Source organism: Buceros rhinoceros, unplaced genomic scaffold (genome assembly GCF_000710305.1).
Source record: "Buceros rhinoceros silvestris isolate BGI_N320 unplaced genomic scaffold, ASM71030v1 scaffold14407, whole genome shotgun sequence".
NCBI classification, from domain to species: domain Eukaryota; kingdom Metazoa; phylum Chordata; class Aves; order Bucerotiformes; family Bucerotidae; genus Buceros; species Buceros rhinoceros.
In genome coordinates, this window is record NW_010424065.1 from 10,914 (window position 1) to 20,585 (window position 9,672).

Genomic DNA, 9,672 nt, shown 5'->3' on the forward strand with positions numbered 1-9,672 from the left:
CTCCTGGACTCAAAACCATTTCCATAGGGCCCTCCATGTCTCTCCCCTCCAGCAGGTCCCAAGCAGCCAGAAGATCGACAGTGACCATTTCTCAGAGGTGACCAAAATCACGAGCTTTTCAGCAAGGCCAAACAAGACGAAAGCGGTTCCAAGGCAGCCCCTTTCCCAGCCCCTCAGGGAGTGAAGGAGCTAAGCACAACTAGGGAGTGACCCCTTGCTGTGGGGCAGGCAGGCATGGAGGGGACAGAGGACAGCTACCGGGGTTCTGGGGGGCACGGCAGGACCAGAGGCCAACCTTGGGGCTCAGAGACATGTGACAGACACGGCCTGGAGGGGAAGGATGGCATCTCACTTACCCTGACAGCACTCCCAGGACAAGGTTGAGGACAAAGAAGGATCCAATGATGATGAGGGGGATGAAGTACAGCCAGTTCCAGGTGGCTCCTAAGGCATCATTGGTCTGGAGGGGAAAGAAAAAACACATGTGATGTTATCTTCAACACCAGCACCCCCAGCAGAGAGAAGGTGCCTTACCTTCAGCATAGTGGTAATTCCCCCTCAAGGCTGACCACACCAGACTCCTTGGGATGATGAGGACGTACCTGCCAAGCCTTGATGGGCACCAAGCACTGCCTGAGCAGCATGCCTGCAGGAAAGCTCCCGACAAGCGGTGCCCTGATGTCCCTCAACACGGCAAGGGATTGGAACTAGATCAGCTTTCAGGTCCCTTCCAACCCAAATCATTCTATGGTTCTATGAAACTGCCCCAGCCACCTTCTCCTCCATAGTCGCCATCTCCAGCTCTCATCAGACAGGACACTGCTCTCCTCTGCCTCCTCCCACCATCCCGGCAGGGGCACAGGGGCTCTAAGATCGTGTATAATCCAAGGTGAAGGGCCCTACAGCCAGAAATCAGTGGGCTGAGGGTGCGGGGGCCACCCAGAGCATGCCTTCCCCAGCAGCTTGACTCGATGCTTCCCTGAGCATCCCACCGAGACAGGGAGAACATCTTGCAGACACCCTCCTGCCCTGCTTGCATTACCCTAACCCCGAGGAGCCGAGAGCAGAGGGCAGATCCAACCACAAGGCAAAGCATGACAGCTAAGAAAGCTACTGGTACCTCCAGATATTTATTCATTGAGGCTTTTAATAACGCAGTGCCCCGCTATACCTCACAGCCGCTTCCCGGGCCCCATTTGTCCTCCGGTGTCAGGCACGGCGCACATGACACCGGGCTGGAGAGTGATGCGGCAGAAACGTGACTGTCTGGGGGAGGTGGTATCAATCTTGTGCAATGAAAGGCTCTTTCTCTTTTTTCTCTCTTCCCCCCTCTTCCAGTGCTAATTAAGCCCTCATCTTCGTCTGAGTCATTGGCACCACATCTCCCCGTCGGCCACTGCAGGAGCCAAGACGAGGCTCTGCAAAGGGAGAAGAGCATCTCCAAGGGGGAGAGAAAGCCACCATGCCGAAGTCTTCCCCTGGTGACTGAGGTGCCAGTGGGAAGCTCAGGCAGGGGTCCCCACCACCCTGACGCTGAGCCCAAGGCAGGAAGGGTGACATCAGTACGTCCTGCTGCAGGCCCCGACCACAGCGCTGGGCGGGAGATGCTGGGCAGACCCCAGTGCTGAGGAGCACCTGGCACACAGCAGTAAGGACTTTGAGGTTGGAAAGACTCACCGCCCTCCTCCTTTGGCACCAGAGAAACCACATGCATCTTCTCAAGGTCCCCCACTTGAGTCCCAGTCCACCATCTGCCCCTTTTCTCAGGGCCATGGGAGGAGCGAGAACAGGGAGGTGGGAATGATGCATGAGCCAACACTCACCACCGCCTTCCAGAGACACCCAGGCCACCGCGCTCTGCTCCAACAGCATCATTTGCCGTGGCATTAGTCTTGAAGGCAGCGTGCAACCCCTCAGCTCAAGCTTGGCTGAGCTTTAGCTCCCCACCGAGATGCCATTGGGTACCTGCCACCCGTGCCAGGATTGCTCGCCTTTGCAAATGGCTTCTGTCCAAAAAAACACAGGCTTTCCCCGAGGTCCTTGGCACAGGGGACGCAAAACAGATGAGCTCATTTCCTACAGGTGAACAAGACATCTTCCCCCAGGGCTAGGCCATCACCACCCCTCCTTTGGCCTCTTCGTCAGCAGGAGGTGGAGGGAGGAGACAAGAATGAGATGATGGAGCAGAGGGAAATCTCCCCAGCCAGTGATACCTCCAGCAGGACCCAGACCACCTCTTTCCACCCCATTTTGTGGGCACAGCAAAGCTAGTGGCACTGAGCCCTGCAGCTGGGAAACTGGAGGCTTGCAGCACCCTGATGGGACAGGCTGTCTGCAGTCCTGACCTCTACGTGCATTTGGGTACCCAGCTCCCATGTGGGTGGAGATAAAGGGGATTAGACAGATTTTAGGGGGTTTTGGGGGGCTAAGTATCCAGCACCACCAGCAGCTCCAGGAGGGGCACTGCCGAGAGAGGGGAGGGAAGGGGGAGCTGTAGTCACAGACGCCACATACCCAAGGACATACCACTGGCCACAGCGAGACTGGGAATTGTTCCAGCCACCCAGGATGATGCCAGCAGCCCCTGGAACAGTCCTGCTCTCAGTAGCCACAGCAGTCCCTTGGCCAGTCCCAGCTTTGCTGCAACTCTCCGGCTCCAAGATAAAATTTCCCAGGGCACATCCCAACATTCCCTACAAAACCAGGAGCTGGTAATGCCCAGCCAGGACGCAGTGGCTCCAGCCCACCAGCTGGAACCTGCTCAGCCACTCCAACTACCAAAACTCCCCCTTTTATTCCCCAAGGAGCTGGAAGTCCAGTACCTTTGCAGCACCCAGGATGCAGAGGTCCCAGCTGTGGGGGACAAGGTGGGGGCTTGTTTGGGAAACACGAGGGGCTTCTCGTTTCACAGGCTCTGCATCTTCCACTGCCTCTCTAGCCCATGGTAGAGATCATGACCACAAAGCATCCAGTGCAGCAGGACATCAGCACACAGAACAGCGTGTGTGCACCTACACCCTCCGAGGTGGACATATCGCCATCTCACCACTCCCAGAGCTGAAGCACATCTGCCTAGGAAACCTAAAGAACCGCCATGCCTGGCCATGTGTCCTGTCACCTCCAACGCTCTGACACACACCATGCTCCCCAGCTGGGGGCCAGCAGGTTTGCCTGCAGGGAGGACATGGACCGCCAGGTACTCAGAGTTGCTGAGTCCAGATCAACTCACATCACTCAATCTCCCCCAGATTTTGCCAACTTTACCTTAAAAACTCGCTACTCCCACTGGAAGGCTCCTCGAGCAGGTGCTCTAATGGCTGCTCTAATTTTCCGTCTACATTTATTTGGGGTCATTTTATACACTACGCCGCTCCTTTGCCAGTGTTGGCCTTCGGCTGAAATAGCTCTTCTCCTTCCCGTTTCCCATCCTGCTCTATCTACAGATGGCAGTCATGGCCACCCCCCATCCTCTGGCCTCTGCTTTGCTAGCCAAAGCGAGGTTCCTCCAGCTCTCTCTTGGACCACTAGCTCTCCTTCCAGTCCAGGCTCAGTTCATCATCTTCCCTGGACACAGGAGACCGGAGTGAGAGATACCGAGGGGTCCCACCTGCAAGAGGTGATGGTCCCTCCATCCCACTGAGACTTAGCCATCCTGCCTGCAAAACTCCCTCCTCCTCCACGTCACCGCTGGCCTATAGTCACCCTGCGCTCACTCACTCATCCCCTCCTCCTCCACAAGACAACTTCCCGATCAGCAAGACCTGGGCTCCTAGGAGATATCTTAGCTGTTCCTCGATACGCACATGGCTTTCCATTTCTCACTGCATCCCACATCTCTTCCTCCAGCCCTCAAACTCCTCCAGCCCGGGGTGGCAGCCTCCATTCCCCCAGCTCTAGGAAGCCGTTGGTGCTGGAAGCAGGAAGGCCTGTGACTCATCCCTGAGAAGTGCCACTGGTCACCACCAGCCACTACATCCCCTCAACACCACCCAGCGCCATCCCAATGCTGCTCACTTCCCTGCCAGCCTCCCAGAGCTCCGGTTCTCCTGCCCCTCTTCTCTGCTTCATTAACACTTTCCCAGAGCAAAAGCTTTACTACAAAGAGCAGCTCTCTGCGTTTCCAGGTCTCTGATGCCAGGTTAGCCTGGAGTGACCTACCTTTGGCAAACCCATGATTCATTTTCCTCTTTTGCCTTCCAAATCTGTTCTGCAATGGCATGCGATCGAGGTCAGGCTTACAGTCCTATTCCTGCCTGCCTTACTTTTTTTCCCCTCCTCCCCCCGCTTTTAAATATAGGCATCGCATTCGCTATTCTCCAGTCAGATGGTGCCTCCCCCAACTCGATGGAGTTGTTAAAAATACTTGTTACCAGACCTGCCATTTCATGTGCCAGCTCTCTCCAAGCAGAGAGTGGGGGGGAAGCCATGCCGAGCGCCGGGCTGATGAGCGCGATGGTCTCAGCACTTGGCTTCCGCATTGGCTGTGCTCATGGCTGTGTCCTTGATCCCACTATCCAGCCTTTTGTTACCTCTTCATATTGACCAAAAGCTGAGGTGAGATATCCTTCTGTGCCCAAATCTCCACAGCCATTTCTTCATCGTGCCTTGCTTCCACCTGTAGAGGTGGAGAATGGCTCACCTTCCCTTTGAGCATCCTTCGTGAGGTTTGACTTTTGGTGGCTCCCATAACACTTCCCAACTTCTTTGGCACCACGGTCGAGCAGCCCCTTTTCCCATCCATTTGGGGCATAATTTGTTCTTAGACAGTCGCTCATCACCTTGGCCCACTCTGCTTTCCCACAGGTTTTTTTTCCCCCCTTTGCTGACGGTACCAGGAGGTCGTCATGTGCAGAAGTCAGGGCAGCCACGGGGAGTTTAATCCCCAAATTACACAAACAGTCAACCTCATTTAATGCGGAAACACCCAGCTCCTGCTCCTGGCTCCCTGTGCAGCAGACCAGGACCCATCACTCACCCGAGCCCTTGCAGAGCGGAGGAGCTGCATGACACTTGGCCTTCGCTGCTTCTTCCCTTTAAGACAACCACTTTTTCGATAGGCACCCCCCCAGCCTAAACCACCACCACCCAAACTCTCCCATGGCCACCAAACCAAGAAACACATTTGCTACCGTCTCCAGATACACCTAAGACACCAACACAACCAACGTGAGCTTATCGGTGAAGACTAAAGAGCCACAGCTTCCCCGAGGGACTACGCACCCAGGAGTGTTTCTTTTGCCCAAGGCATTGGTGGAGACTTTCAGACGGAGCTGAACCACCATACTCACATCTCAGACATGACCCATCCTGCTGCCAGCAGAGCCTCCAAGCCTATAAACGACACCACCGAGGCGTGGGAGCAGGACCCTCATGGGGTGATGGAGCTGGCATGGCAGGTCCCCGCCCAACGAAGGAGCCCCCACCAGCTCCCACTTCTCCAGCTTGGCATAGGGCTATTCTTTCAGCAGCTCTTCTGGTGGGTTTCGCCCCCCCGCCTCAAAGGGCGGGAAAAGGCACAGGGAGCTGCAAAAGCAAGTCTCACTCGGAGGGGGGCAGAAATCTAAAGAAATCTAAATATATACCCAAGTCGAATGCAAAGCACAAGCTCGCAGCCCACACGAACCCTCCCTCAGGCTGCGCTCACACGGGAAACTTTAAGGATTTCTTTGCTATAGGGGAAGGGGAGGGGAAAAAACCCAAAACACCACAAATTCTGTCTCTCCTACCTAAAAATAGAGAGCATGCTCTGCCTGTGCAGGGCGCCTTTAGTGGCCACCCATTGCCCACCAGCCTGGGGAAGGGCGCTGGGGCTGTGGGCACCCAACTCATTTGGGGAGCAGCTGGATTTCATTCACACAGCGATCCATCCTCAGTGATTCTCCAGTGTCTAATAACAGGGCTGAGCTCCCCTTTCAGGCTTTCCCTGGAGAGGAGGAGCTTTCTGCCCCTTCCCAGCCGGAGATGTGTCCCGGAGGTCTCCATGTCCAGTTTGGCCAGCATCACCACTACATACTGATGCCCCATAGGCAGGCAGGACCCCCTCAAATTCCGTCTGCATTAGGAGAGGGTTTCTGTTTGAACCCAGACCAAAACGACACATCATTAGGATGGGTTAATAGATGTTCATTACTGTAACCAACTGGCCGTGATGTGCTGGGGGGTTAAAGCAGCACCGTGCTTCAGGGGCTGCAGGGAGTCCATGGGTGGTCCCATCCTGCCCTTATCATGCTCCTCTGCCAGGAATCTCCAGCCTCATGGGGAGCCACGTCTTTGCCTGCATTGTGGGCAGGGACAGGGGTGACCAAACCACGCCAACCGCTGCAGCTGGGCAGGAGAGGTCTGGCTGTCCCTCCAGCTGCAATTCTAGTGAAGGGGGTTGGGAATGATGGATGAGCCAGGATCTCAGGAGGCTTTGCCCTGGGCGCTATGCCTGCCTTCGCCACCAGTTCCCAGGGGCTCACTCCCCAGCATGGGGGCAGAACAGACCTGCTAGGACAGTGAGTATGAAAACAGCTCCCGTGACTTGTATGCCAAATCCTTGGCTTGGCAACTCCCAATGGGCTTTGCCTGGTGGTGACACTCACCATACCGTCCTCCCAGCATCACCTCTGTGGCTCCCAGCCTGCTCCTCCCTACAAACCACGGCTGCATCCAGCTGAGAAACACATGCATGGCCTGTGGTGGACACTCACCATACCGTCCTCCTAGCATCACCGCTGTGGCTCCCAGCCTGCTCCTCCCTACAAACCACGGCTGCATCCAGCTGAGAAACACATGCAGACCGGCAGGAACAGCCTCAAAATCTCCATACCCCAGCAAAAAAGGGAAAAAAAAAAATAATAAAAAAATACCTTACAGCAGATTCCCTGGCCTGACCAGTTCCCTCAAGACCTTGACACCCACTGCTACCCTCTCCAGCGCAGTAACAGATCTCATTCTTTCCTTTAATAGCAGTAATTTGATCTCCTGCATGCAGGACCATGCTTCACTACCCGCCAGCCCTGCCTGGTATCCATCAGCGACCCCAGCACTGGACAAGAGCTGAATGAAAATGCTTTACTTTTCCCAATCGGGTTAATGAGGAAATTGGTGTATTTCCTTTGCAGGGCCAGGGCTGGCCCACGGCAGGACACATCCACGTCCATCCCGTTGGGGTCTCCAGGCAGGGTGAGCACTTCCTGGGGTGCCGGGAGCAGGCAGGAGTCCCTGCAAAGGGGCGCAGGAAGCTCAGCAAAGCCCACCATGCATTGGCATGCTTGGGTCTGTGCAGGGAAGGGGAAGGAGTAGAGAGACAGGGAAAAAAACCCAAATTGTTTTCCTGTTTTCTAAATGGAATCAAAAAAATGCATTGCTAGAAGTGTTACTAAAAATCCAGTGTTTTCAAAACAGGTGTGAAATAGATGTGGAGGTCAATTTTTGTTCTATTCTTGGATCCACCAAAAAGTTGCACCCAAATGCTCCAGCATCAATCCACAGACCCTGTCCCCATGCATGCCTCCTCCTCCTCCTCTTCCCCCAGCCATCCCTCACTGCGACCCTCTGGCTGCTCCCACCTTCCCCCTGCCCAGATCCCTCCTGTGTCTTCCAGGCGTGGACGCCCCTGCAGCTGCCCCACAGGCAAGACAAACTTTTCCTGCTGGAATATTTGCAAAGTTCCACAGCCTCAGTTACACCCAGCGCTTGGCTGAGGCAGTGCCGACGCAGATCCTCAGGCTCTGGGCTCAGACACGTGCCAGCACCACTGCTCCTCCAGCTGGACCTGGAGCCCGTGCACTGCAACGGGATCAGCTTTGGGGATCTTTTTCAGAGGGGCTTTGCCAGGCTGGATCCCTGTTTGTTTTGAGCATGCTACAAGCCCAGAACCCATCATACGTTTCCCAAATGCAGGAACATCCCCAGATGTGATGCTCTGGGGCAAAACACCCACGCTTGAGGACCCCACCTCACCCAATACTCCCGACAGCCCTGCCCTGATGCACAGCAGCCCCTGCACCAGCACAGAGGTGTGCAAAGCCTCGCCAGCACCAATCCCACTAACGAGATTACAGTCCCTGGGCTTAACGAAGATTAGCGATTGGCGGTCAGGCAGCACTGAGACCCCCTGGCACCTCTTGCCCTTGAGCCTAGAGTTGTTGGGCAGTGCCAGAGCATCGTTGCCTCTGCGGGCCCCAACTCCTGCCAGCAGCCGGTCCAGGAGTGAGACTTTCCCGCGCAGGCAGGGAGGAGGGTGTGGGCAGGGAGCTCTTGACAGAACATGCCTACAAAGCTGGTGATCCAGCAGACACAGTTTGTTTCTTGCTGTGTCATTTCAGCACACACACAGAGGGAAAAGGTTGGGGGGGGAGGGGGGACAGGAAAAGCAGGAACATTTGGCAAGCTGGCGAGGGTCTGGCTTTACTGAGTGTGGAGGAAAAGCCGTTTATTCCAAAGGGAGGAGAGGGTAAAGCAGGCTGGCTGCCACACACGCGCCCGTCGGGGATGGCTCCAGCACCCAGGACTGGCAGCACGCGAGCTGCCGGCTCAGGGACCACCAGGAGCCATTTGGGGAAAAGCAGCTCATTTCCTTAAAAGTTAGGGAGGTTTTAAACCCTCAGGGTAGAGCCTGAAGTCTCTCCTCTGAAGTCCTCACTGACTTAATCGCATTTAACACACTCAGTGTTTGATGCTTGGGAGGAAGGAGCGGGAAGGGGCTCTGTCCTGCAGTGCCGTGAGTGCCGGAGACTTTTTGGCAGCCTCGGTCCGCCCCCAGCGCACCCCGCTTTGCCCAGACGGCCAGGAGCCGCCAGGAATAGCAGCAGAGGCATTAAGATCTGTGCTTGCTACCGAGCTGCTGAGAGCACTGGGTACTGATTAAATTTTCATACCTCCCCGACAGGATATTTTTTGTGTTGCGTTTTAATTTAAAACACACAAGAAGAGACACCTTTTCCCTCTGCAAGCGTTCCAGCTCGAGAGCCTGGCATTGTTGCAGGGCGCAGAAGGCTAAAAAGCCAAGTGGTTTCCCCCTTTCGCCACCCCTTCCAACTCCTCCGCTCTCCAGCCTCTCTCCCTCCACCGCCGCCTCCTCCCGCTCTCCCCAGACACCAGCTCCAACCAGCACAACTCCTGGCAAGGAGCCACCGTTACCCATCACACTTCCAGCTTCGCCCTCCTCCGTGCCCAGAGGAGCAGCAGGGCAGGCTCAGCCCCTGCCGATGGGCCCACTGCTGCACCGAGCTCCTCCAGTGCTCTGTCCATCACCGTGGCCTCAGGGCAGGTGCTGTTCTGGGGAGGTCTTTGCACCACTGGCCTTCACTGCAGAGCCCCTACAACCCTTGGCATGTGGCTGGCACTGCTGCAACTCTCACCTCAGGAGTAGGGACCCCAGGGGACAGGCACTGATGTCTGAAGGAGCTGCAGCAGCTCCTGGAAGCACAAGGCTCAAGGAGGTTTCCTGGCTCAGCTCCAGGTCGAAGCAAACCCCAAGTCATTCATTTCACTGGTCCCGCTGCCCCACCTAAAGCCAGGCACTGCCCTCGCTCTCTGAAAGGCAAGAGGAGAAACCCACCCGGTCCTGCGCGATGCTCAGCTCCCGCTCCCGCTGTTCGTGCATACGTGCTGCGGGGAGCGCAGACGAATGCTGAGCACCCCAAGGGACAGCTGTGACACCCCAGGAATATATGCCAACAAGTG

General features: G+C 56.0%; 1 protein-coding gene across 1 annotated transcript in view; it reads right to left on the reverse strand.

Annotated features, from left to right (window-relative positions):
* Positions 1-356: 356 nt before the first annotated feature.
* Positions 357-9,672, reverse strand: part of LOC104497409 (voltage-dependent R-type calcium channel subunit alpha-1E-like) — a gene marked incomplete at its 3' end in the record, with an annotated part of 36,685 nt that continues 27,369 nt past the window's right edge. The window contains exon 7 of the mRNA XM_010140656.1: positions 357-460. Coding sequence (XP_010138958.1) covers positions 357-460 — 104 coding nt within the window. The remainder of the gene's footprint in view (positions 461-9,672) is intronic.